The 19,233-nt window shown below is 42.8% G+C and overlaps 1 protein-coding gene across 3 annotated transcripts in view; it reads left to right on the top strand.

Moving 5' to 3' along the window:
- The window catches only part of obe (obelus), a 437,154-nt gene that overhangs the window by 309,224 nt on the left and 108,697 nt on the right, over nt 1-19,233 (top strand). For all 3 annotated transcript variants that reach the window (XM_067124317.1, XM_067124318.1, XM_067124319.1), the window contains exons 33-34: nt 3,041-3,178; nt 14,712-14,832. In XM_067124317.1, coding sequence (XP_066980418.1) covers nt 3,041-3,178; nt 14,712-14,832 — 259 coding nt within the window. The remainder of the gene's footprint in view (nt 1-3,040; nt 3,179-14,711; nt 14,833-19,233) is intronic.

Genomic DNA, 19,233 nt, shown 5'->3' with positions numbered 1-19,233 from the left:
GAGGTGCCGATATAACCGAAAATCAGCGATTGTCAGCGCTTATCAGTGCCGAAAATGCGCCAAAAATCACCAAGTTTCGGTTATCGGCGATTTTTGCTTATTGTCACGCCGTCATAACAGAACCCCTCCCAATAACTGGGGACTGCCTGTTGCGTAAGAATGTGTGTTACTGTATTAGGCTTTAATGTAAACCTGCCTCAGTTCATTTCTCTCTCTCTCTCTCTCTCTCTCTCTCTCTCTCTCTCTCTCTCTCTCTCTCTCTCTCTCTCTCTCTCTCTCTCTCTCCTGTAGACACATATCCTTTTATGAAATATCAATTACAGTACTGTGCCATCATACACTGCTGCTTGTGCCCGTCGTGTGCGAAATTTAAAATATTTTCAATATCGGTATTGCTTCTTAACTTTGGAACCTTCGTAACTGCTAACCCCATCGCAAACTGAATTTATGGTAAAATGAACCATCTTATTTGGGGATGTACCTGTATTTGCTAAATAAAGCTGGAGTGCAAGACAGTGAAGAGTAGACCATAGTATGGGAGAACAACTTGAAAAGAGAAATTGGGAAGGGTTTGGGTAAAGTGTTATGATAGTGATTCAAAAGTGAAAGAAAAGGTGATAGGCTGCTTAGGCTGCTTCATGAAAACCATAGTAGAGAAAGATCCTAGTATAAAAGTATAGTAGAAGGTGCTGGAAGAAAAATAAAACTAAACTGCTAAGATTTAGTGCCAGCTTGATCTCATACCCAGAAATTAATCCAAAGAGACAGTCTTTATACTGAGACCACTTCAGAGCTATAAATAAGGGCAGGAAAGGAAACCTTTAAACTATTGTATGCAGGTAAGTATTACAAGTAGAATCTGTGGGAGAAATTTTACAATTGCATGAAAGATGGAAGAGCAGATTGGAGATAAGAGTATTTAAATTGAATGTAAGGAAATTGAAGGTAATGGTGAATGGAAAGGAAGGAAAGAACGTGCAGTCTGCAAAGTGATGTAAATGTAAAGTTTTGAACTGAATGGAATATATTGTACACTGGCACAGATGCTCAGACTAGGTAAGGGATTAAGGATGCCAAAAGCACCGAGTTGGAGGAGGTGGCATATCTAATGATGGAGGGGTAGAGGCAGACATTGGAGGGTGTAGAACCTTTCAGTTAGTTTGACAGCATGGTAGGTTGCAGGACCATAAATAAATACATTAAAAAAAATGTCGTCCTGTAGAAGGTAGATGTAAATTGCTCAATTATTAATGAATAAGAATTCCCATTTCTGATACCTGCTCACTTCATTGTGAGGATAACTAAATGGAGAAGAGAGTAAAAAAAAAAAGCAGCAGGACATTGGATACATTGAAAAGTGATTATTGAACTCCTGGTGATGGATATCCTTTTAGTAACATAAAATTTGTGAAGTATAAGACTTGTGCTTCTCTACAAAGAAAAGATGTCTACTCACAAAGAAATTGAAGAAATTCTGAAATACGTATAGAGGCTGGAATGCTCTGGGAAGATATATATTGAATAAAAAAAAAGTTGTAAATACAGAAGTGACAAGCCTCCCAACATTAGGAAGAGTCTGAAAATCATGCAGAAAATGCATAAGTTAAATATACCTTACCAGACCACTGAGCTGATTAACAGCTCTCCTAGGGCTGGAAATGCATAGCTGAAAACATTGACCAGATAGTAATCCAGTCAGAAAGTATGGGAGATTATGACAGTGGAGAGAACTCTCCCAAACTCTTAACCCGATAATTGGACACTTGATATAAAAATGTTAGTGATTATGAGAAATGTTACACAACTGCTGTCATTCATGTTAGTTCTGAAAGCCTACTGGAACTTTGCCGTTGGTCTAGATAAACAAGTAAAAATGAAATAGCCGAGATTCAAGATTTCTTTTGGTGACAAGGGCTGAAAATATTTATTTGTTCATTTTAGTAGCTCTTTCTTAAATTCTCAGATTGTTAACTCATGACAAATGATACTAATAAAGGCTAGAAACTAATAGGGTTTGGGATGTAAGGACAGCGCAAAGCTGACACCTATCACCAAGACAATTTCAGTACAAACCTTAACTTCTTGGGTGTGCAAATCTTAAGCACTTTTCACTAAACTACAGATAACACTAATAATACAAAACTACCTGTGTATTTTGAAGAGACTAAACTTGACCCCTAAAATGACAAACGTTGGACCCTGTAGCAAAATGGCAGTGGTCCAAAGGGACACTTAACTTAAGAAACCTAGAGTGCCACTTGGGTTGTATTCTCATGGCAGTTTGCATGATGTCCTAATTAATTTCAGTGGCATTTTGTGGTCTCGGGCAAGACCCCAAATAAATGTAGGTAGGTTATATTCTTGTTAGTAAATTTTGTCATTCATAATACAGTAATCCTAAGTAAATGGGGGGGGTGGCGTTTCCATTCCGATGGTGTGACAATAAGCGAAAATTGCTGATAACTGAAAATCGACAATTTTCAGTTATTGGCGCCTCTGTTAGGCATGTATCGGTGCCAATACAAAAATATCGGCACCAATAAGCGGAAATCGGTGCATATTGGCGCCGAAAATTGTGATTTTCATTGTTAGGCAAGTGCTGAAAAACTGGATTGCCAATAACCAGTGACTCCCTGTATTGTATATAAAGAGTTTAGTTAAATAATATAATTGTTGATTTCATGTTATCCACATTTTCAGTGCCCTAGTATCTGACCTGGGCATGAGTTGATGACAGTCTGTGAGTCCCCATGTGGATATTTGGCTCCACCTTATTGTGAGAAGTAAAATAGACCTTATTAGCTCATGGGCTACAAAATTTGTTTCAATTTATGATATTTCCACCTAATACTGAAAATTTACACTAACTTAAAATATAAACTTGAATTACTGAGAACCATTTTTGTCTTCTTGGCTGCCCCTACAAGAATGCTCTTGAACAGTGTGTTTTGTGGATTAAATATTTTTCATCTTGCATCTTCTTAATATTTATATATTCTTGATAATCTTCACTGATGTAATTTTTATTTTGTCCATATAGATGGAGCAGATTTTAACTAACATTCGAGACGACAACTTACGTTTGTGTATGTCCTTTGGCATTGGGCTTCATCATGCTGGTCTAGTGGAAAAGGATCGCAAGATTGTGGAAGAGCTCTTTGTCAATCAGAAAATTCAGGTTGGTTCTCATTCAGTAAGCTATTTGTGCTATATGTACAGGAAAATTTATGAGAAATGTTTTTCAATTTTTGTTTGCTAACTTGTGTTAGTATTGTAGTTCATTGACTGGACATTTTTTCATTTTGTCAGATATCTTTTCAGACATTTAATTTAAGGTAAGAACCAGTGGTTTGACTAGTAGTTCAGTGATAAAACAGAAAAAGGTTTTATGAAACAGCTTCATGTAACTACTCACCCCTTTTAACTGGAAGGTTTGTGCACTGTATCCATGGGATGTTTTTACTCTTAGGGTTATCTTTAACTTTCATGGTAATTGATGTATTTTAGTATATAACAGTTCTTTATGCCTAATTCCCCACTGGTGTATGTTATGGACAAACAAATTCATTTTCATAAATTATCATCATTTTGTTATTTCTTTGTGTACACTTGGGTATCTTCCTTTTTGAAAAAATGTTTATTTTATACTTAGCCTTCTCCAGTGAAATATGTAACCAATCAGATGATTTAATTACTCATGTGTCTCGGGCTTCATTAGTATTTTGCTGTGTGTCTCGCAAGATCATTTCAGGTAACAGTGACTGTCAGTCATTTGAATTCACATCTGGTGAGAAAACTTAGAAAAGGACAAATTCTGTGGGAGTTAACATTTAGAAAGCTTCAGCAGGATTTTCCCCCATGAGAAACTGAGACCAAGTGCCAAACTGCAAACAAAAATTTTACTCTCTTGAGATGTAAGAATTATGAAAGTAAAGGTACTTCAAAGCAGGGGGAGTACAGTCTACAGGAAGTCAAATTATGTTTTTTATCCTGCCTGTAATCTGTTAAATATGCTCCAATATTTATTTAAAAGATTATTACCTAATGCTTTGATGTAATATTATTAATACAGTAAATGTCCAGTAGTCTGACTTCTATTTAGTCTGGCAATTCCACAGGTACTGTTTTTGGTTAAAATTCCCATTACACATTAAAGACACTGGTCCAGCACTCTGCTGCTGAGTGCTTTATTCAAAAAATACCCGGAAACATTTGATGGTAGATGATGCACAGGTATTTGCTGATAAGATACAATCGTCATACTTGTACTTCAAAAACACCAAGGACTTGAGTCACGGCACAACTAATGATTTTTTACCCATATGAAAAATAAGAGTCTGTTGCCAGAAGGAGTCTCTCTCGTCAGCTCAGAAGAGTGCCATATTTGCTGGCATATAAACTGCATCCCAATTTTGGGGAGCATATTCTAGATAAATTAATAATCTTGTTTCTCTAATCATGGTAGTCCTTCTCACTATAGGTCATTTTGAAGTTTCTTAGCTACAAGTATTCAAATATGGTAATGTAATACTGTTAAGGAAAATAGTAGTAGGCTTGCCCTAGACAAAATATGCACTTTTCTGAACTATTGTAATTGCCTTTGTCTAGTCTAGCCTCCTGCCTCTTGTTATTCCTGTAGGGGGATAATGCTCTCAAAGTGCACCTCCTGTGGTTCACTGTAGGCATTACTGGAGGATGTTTGCAGCTCTTCCGCCCAGAGCTACATCCACTTTTTAGCCTTTTACTTTACCTCCATTCCTGATTGCCTTTCCTCAGTCTTGGTGGCCATCACTTCTGTTAATTCACTGTGCAACAGTGGGACTCTCCCCTAGTTCTACCTTTAGATACATGTACTTCATCTCCCTTACTGTCTGGATCTCTCTATATTAATGGTCAAATACTTAGACGTCCTCTTTTCACTTTTTGGAGTGTTGACCAACTAAAAGTGCCCTATTGCTCTGCCATTTTGACATTGTTCCAATTTTTTAAATTTTAGCAGTCCAATATGGAAAACTCATGTTCTTCCCACCTAAATTGAGATTCAGCACTGTAAGTAAAGGATTTGTTATTCAACAGATATATTTTTTAATACAAAAGGGATTTTGACAAAGGAAAAATCTATTTCTGAGGAAGGTCCCGTGTCACCCGGTGAAATTCCATTACAGCACGAATTTCTAGGTATAATAATGCTAGATATACCAGAGAAAAAGAGCTTTCAGGAAAGCTGGGGTTACTACCCCCAGTCGAGCGTCTTCTAGGAAGACGTCGGTATAAGGAAGGGTGAGTGAAATACCACTACCACGGAAACATACTCGAAAGATCTCTCCTTATCAAAACCCCCGGAACAGAGCGGTGAGCCGTTACAGCCCCTACACTCAACACCCGCCAGGACGGCGACACCAGCGCCACCTACCTCATTCCATGCTAGCACTAACCCCAGACTTGGCATGTGCAAGTAGGGGGGAGTACTAGGTGAGTCAGGGAGGGTCACCGGGTGACACGGGACCTTCCTCAGAAATAGATTTTTCCTTTGTCAAAATCCCTTTTCTGAGTTCAGTCCCGTGTCAGCCGGTGAAATAGTGATAGAGAATCATGCCAAGGCTGCAACTACGAGGAAAAAAGGGGTAATCTGAAGAAAAAGGCAAAAAATTACGAAAATAATTTTAATCAGGGAATCTCTTACATGTAGCAAGAATACTAAATCTAAGGCACATCAAAAACTTAATACTATGAAACGTGGGGAAGTCCCCGGCACGACGGGGAAGAGGCCCCAAAAATCTTAAAATTACTAAAGCAAATTGAAACATGAAATGTGCATAAGATAAATGCAAATACAACCTTAAAACTACACACGTAAACTTAGGCTAAACACGTAAGAGACAAGATCAATGAAAAATAACATATACAGAACATATACATACATCTGGGGTACATGGAGCAAAATAAAACCGTCCAGTACCCCACAAGAAAAAAACAATCATAACATGTCAGATTACATTTTCCACTCAACAGAGACAAGATACATCAATATGAGGAGCCAGGCAGTGAGGCATAATCAACCAGGAGGATAAGCAGAGAAGTAAATGAGGCAGGCGGGCGGGGAAAGGATAGGATAAGGATATGATTAGTTAAGGTGGGGAGATGACACTTCCCACAGCTTTGGTAGAAAATTTCAGGGCTTGAGCGATTTTAAATAGTGGCGTTTAAACACTAGAGGTGATTTCCAACCCAGTAAATTTGGATAGTTCTGAGAAGTCCATATTATGAAAGTAATTAATGGAAGTAGCAACTGCTCGAATATCATGAACCTTAGGAACTGAATCTGGGTTGGCCTGTTTAATAAAATACAGAATTTGTTGTCTTATAGCATTCAGTGAAAGAGTACCACCTTTCTCCCTGATAAAAGAGGACCCGACTTACTCTGTGGAGTTCTTAAAAGGTAAGATTTAAGTGTATAAACTGGACATAAAGACTGGTCTTGAGGAAGGGGCACCACCTTCCAAGGAGACCATCTGTCTTGTGGGTCTTCGTTCTTGGCTAAAAATCTAGGGTCAGGGGAAAGGAGGACCTCTCCAGACGGGAGGAAGTTCACAAAATTATCACCTCTAGTGAGAGCCGATAGCTCTGAGATTCTAGCACCTGAAGCCAAGCTAATCAGAAATAAAGTCTTCCTTAACAGATCCTGATAAGAGCAATGAAAGTTATCCAACTCTGATGCTAACTTAAGGACGTCATTGAGAAACCACGTAACAGAATGTGGGCGTGATACTGGTCTCAGACGAGCGCATGCTCTGGGGATAGATGAAAAATAGGAATCTGTAAGGTCGATTTTAAAGCCGTAAAGAAATACTTTCTTCAGGGCTGACTTGACTGTGGTAATAGTGGCCGGAGCAAGGCCTTTTTCAAACAGTGATCTAAAGAAAGAAACTCCTAAATTAGTCGTCATGATTTTGGCTTCAGATGCTTTCAGGAAGGAGGCTAATTTTTTGACTGCTGAGTCATACTGTCTAAGAGTAGAATCTCTTTTATCTGATTCTAAAAACAGAGTGTTGACAGGGTCAATGTTCGCATTCTGAATTCTTGAGGAAGCTGACACAGTCTTGGTTTGTACTGTCTGGGTCAGTATGGGCTTGGGAATCCGAAGACTCCGCAATCCCAGTTCCTGAAGAAGAGGGAACCAATTGCTCTTCGGCCAATAGGGGCTACTAGGGCTGGTTGACCTTTGAATGTCCTGAGTTTGTGTAATACTTTCAGCAGTAAATTTATTGGAGGAACAGATAAATTTTCTCCCAATTGTTCCAATCTACTGTCATTGCGTCTGTGGCGTACGCCTGAGGGTCCAGGTTGGGGGCCACGTAACAGGGGAGCTTGAAGTTGCTCTCCGTCGCGAACAGATCCACTTGGAGGCCCGGAACCTGGCGGCAAATCCATTTGAAAGATTCCACGTCCAGGGACCACTCCGTCTCCAACGGAGTAGCCCTGGACAGGGAATCCGCCACCACGTTCCGTACCCCCGCTAGGTGGGTGGCTGACAGGTGCCAGCCGTGCTTGTTCGCCAGGGAGAAGATAGCAACCATTACTTGGTTTACTCGACCTGATTTGGAGCCGCCCCTGTTGATGCAATGAACTACCACTGCGCTGTCCAATACCAGTTAGTTAGTTATAAATGATTTGTTTAACCAGACCTCTGAACTCTTTTAGGGTTCTTTGTCCAGCCTGATATGAATCCGGTTGGGGGGGCGGATTTTCTTCAGAGTTAGAAAGACCGCCATAGCTTCCAGGGTATTTATATGGAACTGCTGAAACATTGTGGACCACGTTCCTTCTGTACTTTTGTTTTGGTGAATATCCCCCAGCCGCTTAGGGAAGCGTCTGTGTCAACAACTAGTGCCGGAGGGGGAAATTGAAGCGGAACTGTTTTGGACAGGCCTCTGACTGTGGTCCAAGGCCGCAGTCTTGTCTTTAAGATTCGAGGAATAGAGGAGACCTTGTCTCTGAGCTTGACATTGGCTCGACTCCGCCACACTCTGTTTATGTCTTTTAGTTTCGCTTTTAAGAGCAGGTCCGTCACTGAGGCAAATTGAAGAGACCCAAGGACTCTTTCTTGGGATCGGCGGGATGCCGATTGATTTTTGAGAAATTTCCTGGTGAGAGATGCTATCTCTTTCCTCTTGGGAGGCGGGAGAGATAACGTGTGAGAGGACAGATCCCACTGGAGACCCAGCCACTGAAACCGGGACTCCGGAGTCAGGCGGGACTTCTCTCTGTTCAGTTGAAAACCCAACTACTCCAGGAAATTGAGACTATGGACGTAGCCTTCTGACACTCCGGAACTGTTGGTGCCCAAATTATCCAATCGTCTAGGTATGCTGCTAGGGATATCCCTCGAGACCGGAGTTGTTGCACTACCGTGTCCGCCAGCTTGGTGAATACCCTGGGCGCAATGTTTAGACCGAAGGGCATGACCCTGAAGGAGTAGGCTTGATTCCCGAGTCTGAAACCGAGGAACTGAGAGAAGTTCCGCGCAATCGGGACGTGATAATAAGCGTCTGAAAGATCGATAGAGGTGGTGACGGCTCCACGCGAAGTAGAGTCCGTGCCTGAGCTACCGTAAGCATGCGAAATTTGTCGCATTTTATGTATAGATTTAGACGCGACAGATCCAGGATCACTCTTTGCTGATCGAGTCTTTTTGGGAACAGTGAATAACCTGCCTTGAAACTTTAGGTGCCTTACTTTCTTTATTGCTTGTTTGTTGAGCAATTCTGTCACGTAATCCTGTAGGATTGATGTGGGTGGCTGGTAAAATCTGGTTAGAGGAGGAGGGTTCTTGATCCAGCTCCATCCTAGTCCTTTGGACACAATGCTGTGTGCCCAAGGGCTGAAGGTCCATTGGTCCCTGAACCAATACAGGCGACCACCTACCTGAGTTCTCTCAGTGGGAGGGAGCGGGTTTATTCCCTCTACCACGTCCAGGCCTTCCCCTTGGGGTGGTGTTGAGCTTTCCTCTATGAGGGGCTCTGCCTCTTCCCCCCCTTGCGACCCTATTAAGGCCGTGAAAGTATCCACGGCCCTCATATGTGGGGTTGTACGCTGGCGAAGCCACATACGAAGGCGCAGCTGGTTGGACCAGCACATACTGTTGGGGGTGAGCCTTGGAGGTGGAAGGCTGTGCTACTGCCGAGACCGGGACGGCTTGAACTACCGCCTGATGGTGGGGCCTCTTATGCCTCCTGAAACGTTTGCCTCCTCTCGTCTGGGGGCCGGCAGATTCTGGGGTCTTGTGCTTGTAGGCAGAAATGCCCCAGCGAGAGCGCAGACTCTGGTTGGCCCTTGTAGCTTCGGCCATAACATTTGTGACCTCCTCTTCTGGGAAGAGGTTAGGTCCCCAGATCGAGCTTTTAACGAGCTTGTTAGGCTCGTGGCGGATAGTGGCATCGGCGAATATGAACTTCCTGCATTCCAGTCTGGCCATGATGAACTCGAACAGGTCAGACTGAAAGCCAGCTAGCAGGGACTTAGCCAAGACCTGAAAGAATGGCTCGTCCGCGCAGGAGACGGCAGTAGCTTCCGTAAGGCAGACGGAGTTCAAGGACCGGGCTAACTTAGTCCGGGCATCAAACTCCGCCTTCAACAAAGATTCCGGCAGCTTGGGGAGCTGCTCACTGAATTGCGAGGAAGCACAGAAGGGGTCCAGCTTCCCGACAGTGAAAGTGGACGGGGCGTCCACCCAGAACTCATCACTTCCTGGGAATACCAGGGAAGTGGGGTCTGTTTCCCTCAGCTGCGGTAACGGATTACCTTCAAAGCACGCTCGGGCCGTAGCCAGAGCGACTTTGTTCAAGCAAGGGGTGGGCAGGTTGTCTCCCAGGGCGAACATTGTGAAGTTGCCCTTGAAAGGAGTCAACTTCGTATTTTCTGCCTGCCACTCCGTCAGAGTGCGCAGGAGAGCCGACTGAGCTTGGTCCCTAGGGACGATGACAGTCTCCCTAGGAACCTTATCTGACCGAATCCATGCTTCCTCCGTTAGTCTCACGAAGCCTGGGTAAGGGGGCAAGAGATCGGGGGGGAAGAACTCCAATTCCTCCAGCCGTCTCGTGCCAAGACCTTCAACCGTGAGCTTGCCATCATGTTGGATGGCCCGGAGTGCGAAACACCAAGGGTTACCGACATCGAACGGCGGGAGGTCCGCTGTGTCGGGATAACATACTGTGGTTCGGCTGGGGGTGGGCGAGCCATTCCCGCCAGTATATTATCATGACTGGCCAACTTCTCGAGATTTTACTGAATCTCAAATCTAAATCCTCCGTGAACTTCCTGAAAAGTTGGTTCGCAAAGGCCTCTGCGTCGAAAGCAGGCTGGCGAGGAGGGCTTGGTTTTGCAGCCCTCTTACTCGCGCCTTTGCCGGAGGAACCAGACTTGCTCCCGGAGGCTACAGGTCCTGAGACCTTAGCCTTCGACGGGGAAGGGCGATGCCTTCTTGGAAGACGAGGACTTATAGCCCTTCGCCTTCCATGAAGTCTTCAACTTCAACTTGGGGATAGCAGACGGAGCTCTATCACCCAAGGAGGAAGACTTCACAAAACCTGTGAAGGAAGAAACAGATGAAACTGGGGAGTCAAAAAAGAGGGGGCCCGCCCCAACAACCTCACCTACCTCACCTACTTACCACCTGGTCCTGCTCGGTGTTCATCGGTTCCAGGTCTAAGTCCAAGGCGGCTACATCCTCCGAGACCTCAGCGTAGAGGATATCCACTTGGGGTGGCTGGGTCGCATCCCGGATTTGCTGGATGATGGGGGTGGCAAGATCTTCTGGCACTGCGCCCGCCACCCGTGCGCGCGGGGTAGAGCAGGTCCCTCAACTTAGCGTCGAGGACGTAGGGCTTCCCGACGGAACATTCCTGCCAAACCCAGCCACCCAGGCCCGGAGGGATTCCAAGGCAGACTTCTTGGAAGACTTCGTCCGCCTGCAAGAAAACCAACAATTAGCCAAGAACGAAAAAACAGTCCGGGAACCCGTAAACAATATACAATATGAGGAGCATAAAAACGAAGAAGACTGTCACTTACCGACTCATCCTGGACGGTTGCACAGAGAGCGAAGCAAACCTCACAACCATCGGGTGCCAAACTACCAGGTCGTCCAGTCGGACCGCACAACCAGCGTGGGTCCGGCACACTCGTGACCGTAGGGTTGTTGGAGGAAGCGGTACACCCCGGCTCCTCACAGCGAACAGTCTGTAAGTAGAAAGCGTACATGAACCCACCACCCTAAGCAATCTAAAGCCGGCAAGGCTGGGAAACTCAACTACAACCGGAATACTCCGGCGGAGAAGAATTCCCTTATCATAAACTGGGCCAATAAGCTCTAAATAACACAGAGTGGAAGGTAAAAGCTTCCAGACCCCGGAATACTCCGGGGAATGAAAGAATGAGAAACCAGGAACTCACCACAAGGGCTGCCAGTAAAATAACGGCGGAGCCCCGGATGTAGAACCGGACTCACGTATATATATATATAAAAGGAGGAGAGTACTCCGTTAGATAAACAGACTTATCTAAATATCATTCAAAAATAATAACATTAAACAAGTGATGGTAAATACTCGGAGACCGGAGGGATCCGCTCCCTATATAAATGTAAATCCTTTCCTCACTTACTTCCCCGCCGGAGAAACAAGACGGGCAAGATGCTCTTATGTTCATAACATAAGCCGGAGCAATTATATTTTACCCTATCTATGTAACCTGACGGGGAGACGAGAGGTGTGGGATAGTGTCTCGAACACGTTCGAGCTAACGAACCACCAACACCAACACAGCGATGCTAGGGACTGTATGGGAGGGAGCGAATCCCTCTACCAAATGGAGGAGTCCCTGAACTCGGAGAAAACGCCATCTAGCGTCACCCGCGCGAGTAGAGCAAGGCTGGAGGGGAGGTGAGGGGGGGGGGTGGAGTAGGGGAGAGGGGTAGGCTACCAAGAAGGGAACAGGAGACAGGGGAAAAACATATCACCCGCTCAACTGCACCCATACCTCCAAGAATAATGAAACTTGGGAGGGTAGCCTACTACTGGAAGCTACCCAGCCCGATGCCCGACTCCTTCCTAGGCGAAGCCTAATAGGGACCTAACCTAGTATAGGCTAGGAAAGGAGTGAAAAAGGGAGGAGGAGGAAGCAACAGGGAGAGAAATTTTGTGCCGAGAACCAACCGGGATCGAGAAGGGGGGGCAAGGAGGCGACTAGCCTAGAGGAAACACATCCAAAGAACTCTATTCCCCCAAATGAAGGAAGAGAACTAAGGGGCTCACTCTGCCCACCAAAAAACGACCCCGGAGGAAACAGCAACCAAAACTCCCTCAACCTGATGATCTCCACACCCAGGGCAAGGGAATGGAAGCAAAACAAGCCTACTCCACTAAATAACCATCACACATAAAAAACTGGAACAAAAATGTGCTCAATAGGGTGCGTAGCCTACCTCGGGGAAGCGGTTAGATCTGAGGCTGCCGCCACCACAAGGAGGTAAACAACAAAATAAATAAAATAAAAAGAGAGCACCATCTCCAAGAATAAAATAATTAGCCTAATTGAGACCAAAAATAATAAGGAACCCAACCTGGGGGGTACCTGGACGGGGCATCACCCTAACAAAGGCCGATAGGCCAATGAAACGTAATTTCGTGAAACAAAAAGGGGGGAGCCACCGCAGGGAACCACCAGGATGGGAACCAAGGGGCAAAAATCTATCTATAACGACGAGGAGACAACTCCAACAGAAAAGAACTGAAGGAGTCGCCTCGCGGTCGACATGGCTGGCGGAGGACGCCGTGGCGTCATAAAAAGATCTCAATATTTATGAAAATACGAGACCATAACAGCCAAAAATAGAACAAAACCCCACAAGAAGATGGTACTTAACTTGGAGATGGTAAAGCTGCTCGATGACATGGCGTTGATGAAAATAATCCAAAAAGGAAGACGAGCACACAAAAAAGAAATGGACGCAATCACGTGCTAGAAAATGGAATGAGGTAGGTGGCTCTGGTGTCGCCGTCCTGGCGGGTGTTGAGTGTAGGGGCTGTAACGGCTCACCGCTCTGTTCGGGGTTTTGATAAGGAGAGATCTTTCGAGTATGTTTCTGTGGTAGTGGTATTTCACTCACCCTTCCTTATACCGACGTCTTCCTAAAGACGCTCGACTGGGGTAGTAACCCCAGCTTTCCTGAAAGCTCTTTTTCTCTGGTATATCTAGCATTATTATACCTAGAAATTCGTGCTGTAATGGAATTTCACCGGCTGACACAGGACTGAACTCAGAAATCCATAACTTACATGTATTGACCCTTGTTCATGCCCCATATTCTGGTTGGTAAAGGTGTATGGTGCACAGAATGAGCTAGTTTGACATTGAAGACTTGCCAGTCTTTTGGTATATGTGTGCTGCTCATCAGCTAGACACTGGCACTCGTCTTCATATGGAAAAAGTTTGTATAGGAACTTTACCTGAAATAGTACTATATGATATGAAGTTGCATTAAAAAATTAATTTTACACTGGGTCTTAGAAAAATTACGTTTATTAATTTTTATCCTTGCCTATGGCAAAATTCATTACTGCTGCATCTTTCTGATTTCTTTATGCAAAGTTATACCAATTATATGCTCCTGTGTTGCCATTTAAGTCTCCTTTTACAAGCACCCTCTCTAATTGTGGCACCTTTGTCTTGTAATCCAATATCTGAATCTGACAGCCTTTCCCAAAATGCTTCACTTCTTTTTCTGGTCTTTGTGATTGCCCAAACCCAAACCCTGTTTCATTTTTGCTTAAGAGCATCTCAATCAACTATTTTTTCCCTGACCCATATACCCACCCCATTTTGTCTTGCCTCTCCTTCATTCCACCAGCTTTCATAGTTCTTAACATTACCAGTATACTCATACATTTTTATGTTAGTTCCATTATACCTTACATCCTGAATGCAACAGCTGTTCAAAACATGCCTTTTGTAGTCAGATTCTCCACCACTCCCTATTTTTTGTCACCACTCTTCCAATGTTTGTGTTCATTTTTTATGAAATTGCTTTATTTCTGTCTTCCCTAGGTTTCTGTGAACCTCTTGCTTACCTAAAAGCTGTAATTTACTAGGGGCAAGAACTTCTTGAGAAGTGATTTAAAAATTTTTGTTTGTCATCTTTTTTCACATGTTATTCTTTAGTACTTGAAATGTGCAAAGTGACATTGCAGACCAAGTTATTAGAGTTATAAGTCAATTTAAAAAGACCACCGAGTGAGATATCTGGACTCAGGGTGCACTCAAAAGATTTGTCCATAACTGCAAGGTGAAAATTGGGGCAAGTTTTATAGCTAAGTACTGTAGTAAGAAACCAAAAGGAGCTGAGGATAAAGAAAGTACAGAAAGAAGTCATCTTCGGGCACAGATACAATGCAAACAGTCTTTAAATACCATCTGCAGTGTGTGGCACAAAGTGCGTTGTAAGTGGCATATACTGCCATAACTTTTTGTTCATTCCACATTATGGTTTGAAGCTTTACTTTTAGAATGATTAGATCTTGGACACTATAAAATCATATGTTGCACTGGTGTAAAGATAATATTTTTCCAGCTTAAATCTTTTATTCAGTCTAGATGTATTAGAAATCATTTTTACATGTTTTCAATCTGTTGACTTGTATGTTGCTCTCTTTCAGATTCTTATTACTACAGCAACCCTTGCATGGGGTGTGAATTTTCCAGCTCACTTGGTTGTAGTGAAGGGTACCGAATATTATGATGGAAAGGCCAAGAGATATGTTGATTTCCCAATAACTGGTAAGGTTGCTACCATTTTCCTGGAAATGTTTGGGGATGTTGAATGTGAATGAAAGGAAAAGGGTTGACAGTGTTAAGATGAATTGTTTTAGTGATGTGGTGTAAACAGATTTGAAATGGTGTGAAATATGGGAATATGTAGCAATGGAAAAAAATGTTGGCTTAGGAAAAGAATAGTTCAAGAGTGTCATAAGATTTAATGGTTATGTGGAAAGAATAGAGGACAGAAGGTTGGTTGAAGGAGTATCATTTGGAAGTGCTAGGAGGAAGGAGGAGAGAAAGGTCTAGAAAATGCTGTATAAATGGAGTGAAAGTAGTATTGGAGAGGTGTATGAAGCAAGCAATTTTGTGGAAATTTTGTGTATTGGGATTCATCCATGATTCAGCATTAAAGTATGAATGTGGCAATAACCATTTTTTTTTCTGTGAAGCATCCTCCTATTAAAAGAAATAGCTTAATGTTAAAAAAATAGATTCCCCTCAGCCAGTAGTTTTTTGATAAAGTTAATATGTGGGTAAGTGTAGTATGGGGCATCAGATTTTGATGCAAACTGTATTAACCCTTTAATGCCGACTGGACGTATTTTACATCGACAAAAGATGTCTGTCGGGTGCCGAGTGGACGTAAAATACGTCGAGTACAAAAAGTTTTTTTTAAATATTCACGGAAAAATACTTATAGGCCTCGTTTGCGAGAAATTTTAAATCGTGCCTTGAGGGATGCTGGGAGTTCATGGATCACGCTGTTGTTTTGTTTACAAGCGTGACCCAGCTGCACATGCGCGAATTTCTTTCTTATCCCAAAAGAAAGCATCAGCTAACTCTGCTGAAAATCTCAGAAATTCTTTAGTCACTTTGTCGTAATTTTTGCACTATTTTCTATTAGCAGTCACTTAAAGTTTTACATATGAAAATGTGTGCAATTTCATGTAGAATACAATAAAAAATAACTCATGGTTGTAGCTTTTATCAATTTTAACATATTTTCATAGAAATCACGATAAATGCCAAAATTTCAACCTTCGGTCAACTTTGACTCGACCGAAATGGTCGAAAAATGCAATTGTAAGCTAATACTCTTGCATTTTAGTAATATTCAATCACTTACTTTCATTTTGCAACAAACGGGAAGTCTCTAGCACAATATTTAGATTTTTGGTGAATTTTTGAAAAATACTTTTTCCGTACATCCACTCTAACTCTGCTGAAAATCTTGTAAGAGCCTGACGCCGTCTCTTCCAAACACGTGTGTGTTCGTCGTCCATCGGAGTGGACAAGACAACAAGAGCATCTCGTTTTCTTTCTCTAAAGGAACGCGATTTCAACCATACAATATTTCCGTCTGTTTCTCCCTAACCATTGCTGTCTTGATGTATGTACAATCACCACTACTTGCATTGCCATGCAAGCATTCTAATCATGTACTCATAATGTTCCAACAAATCTTCTGTATCAAAACTGTGTATGTTTCTGTTTGTGAAGACAAACGTCTCACCAACTCCGATGGACGATGAACACACGAACACCACGTGTTTAGAAGAGATTTTCAGGCTCTTACAATCTCAGAAATTCTTTAGTCACTTTGTTGTAATTTTTGCAGAGTTTTCTATTAACCATTACATAAAGTTTTATATATGAAAATGTGCGCAATTTCATGTAGAATACAACAAAAAAAAAACTTATGGTTGTACCTTTTATCAATTTTGACATATTTTCATATAAATCACGATGTGCCAAAAATTTCAACCTTCATCAACTTTGACTTGATAAATGGTAAAAAGGGATTTTGACAGAGGAAAAATCTATTTCTGAGAAGGTCCCGTGTCACCCGGTGAAATTCCATTACAGCACGAATTTCTAGGTATAACCTTGCTAGATATACCAGAGAAAAAGAGCTTTCAGGAAAGCTGGGGTTACTACCCCCAGTCGAGCGTCTTCTTGGAAGGCGTCGGTATAAGAAGGGTGAGTGAATTACCACTACCACGGAAACCTACTCGAAAGATCTCTCCTATCAAAATCCCGGAACAGAGCGGTGAGCCGTTACAGCCCCACACCAAACACCCGCCAGGACGGCGACACCAGCGCCACCTACCTCATTCCATGCTAGCACTAACCCCAGACTTGGCATGTGCAAGAGGGAGGAGAGTACTAGGTGATTCAGGGAGGGTCACCGGGTGACACGGGACCTTCCTCAGAAATAGATTTTTCCTCTGTCAAAATCCCTTTCTGAGTCCAGTCCCGTGTCAGCCGGTGAAATCGTGATAGAGAATCATGCCAAGGCTGCAACAACCAGGAAAAAAGAAATAAAGGGTAATCTGAAGAAAAGGCAAAAGTTTTACCAAAATAATTTTAATTAAGCAATCTCTTTCGTGTAGCAAGAACTCTAAAACTAAGTTATATTAAATCTAAGGCACATTGAAAAAACTTAATACTATGAAACAAGGGCAAGTCCCGACACGGAGAAAAAAGCCCCAAAAACCTTAAAATTACTTAAAGCAAGGTGAAACATGAAATGTGTACAAAATAACTGCAAATATAACCTTAATACTATACACGTAAACTTAGGCTAAACACGTAAGAGACAAAATCAATTAACATTAATATATACAATTATCTGGGGTACATGGAGCCAAATAAAAACTGTCCAGTACCCCACAAAGGAAAAACAATAATGGCATATCAGATTACACTTTTTCCATTAACAGGTACAAGAAACAACAATATGAGGAGCCAGGCAGTGAGGTATAATCAACCAGGAGAATAAGCAGAAAAGTAAATGAGGCAGGCGGGCGGGGGAAAGGAAAGGACAAGGATATGATTAATTAAGGTGGGAGATGACACTTCCCACAGCTATTGTAGAAAATTTCAGGGCTTGAGCGTTTTTAAATAGTGGCGTTTAAACACTAGAGGTGATTTCCAACCCGTAAATTTAGATAACTCTGAAAAGTCCATATTATGAAAGTAATTAATGGAAGTAGCAACTGCTCGAATATCATGAACCTTAGGAACTGAATCTGGGTTGGCCTGTTTAATGTAAAATATAAATTTGTTGTCTTATAGCATTTAGTGAAAGAGTACCACCTTTCTCCCTGATAAAAAGAGGACCTGACTTACTCTGTGGAGTTCTTGAAAGGTAAGATTTAAGTGTATAAACTGGACATAAAGACTGGTCTTGAGGAAGGGGCACCACCTTCCAAGGAGACCACCTGTCCTGTGGGTCTTCGTTCTTAGCTAAAAATCTCGGATCAGGGGAAAGGAGGACCTCTCCAGACGGGAGGAAGTTCACATAATTATCACCTCTAGTGAGAGCCGACAGCTCTGAGATTCTAGCACCTGAAGCCAAGCTAATCAAAAATAAGGTCTTCCTTAACAGATCCTGATAAGAGCAATGAAAGTTATCCAGCTCTGATGCTAACTTAAGGACGTCATTGAGAAACCACGTAACAGACTGTGGGCGTGATACTGGTCTCAGACGAGCGCATGCTCTGGGGATAGATGAAAAATAGGAATCTGTAAGGTCGATTTTAAAGCCGTAAAGAAATACTTTCTTTAATGCTGACTTGATTGTGGTAATAGTGGCCGGAGCTAGGCCTTTCTCAAACAATGATCTAAAGAAGGAAACTCCTAAATTAGCTGTCATGATTTTGGCTTCAGATGCTTTTAGAAAGGAGGCTAATTTTTTTGACTGCTGAGTCATACTGTCTAATAGTAGAATCTCTTTTATCTGATTCTAAAAACAGAGTGTTGACAGGGTCAATGTTCGCTCCTTTTGAGCTGCGAACTTTATAAAGTCCATAAAACTAGGGCATTCTGAATTCTTGAGGAAGCTGACACAGTCTTGGTTTGTACTGTCTGAGTCAGAATGGGCTTGGGGATCCGAAGACTCCGTAATCCCAGTTCCTGAAGAAGAGGGGAACCAATTGCTCTTCGGCCAATAGGGGCTACTAGGGCTAATTGACCTTTGAATGTCCTGAGTTTGTGTAAAACTTTCAGCAGTAAGTTTATTGGGGGGAAAAGATAAATCTTCTCCCAACTGTTCCAATCTACTGTCATTGCGTCTATGGCGAACGCCTGAGGGTCCAGGTTGGGGGCCACATAACAGGGGAGCTTGAAGTTGCTCTCCGTTGCGAACAGATCCACTTGGAGGCCCGGAACCCGGCGGCAAATCCACTTGAAAGATTCCACGTCCAGGGACCACTCCGTCTCCAACGGAGCATTCCTGGACAGGGAATCCGCCACCACGTTCCGTACCCCCGCTAGGTGGGTGGCTGACAGGTGCCAGCCGTGCTTGTTCGCTAGGGAGAAGATAGCAACCATTACTTGGTTTACTCGGCCTGATTTGGAGCCGCCCCTGTTGATGCAATGAACTACCACTGCGCTGTCAATACCAACCTGATATGA

Source organism: Macrobrachium rosenbergii, chromosome 22 (assembly GCF_040412425.1).
Source record: "Macrobrachium rosenbergii isolate ZJJX-2024 chromosome 22, ASM4041242v1, whole genome shotgun sequence".
Taxonomy (NCBI): Eukaryota; Metazoa; Arthropoda; class Malacostraca; order Decapoda; family Palaemonidae; genus Macrobrachium; species Macrobrachium rosenbergii.
The sequence above is the reverse complement of the archived record's forward strand: the minus strand, read 5'-3'. Positions and strand labels throughout refer to the sequence as shown.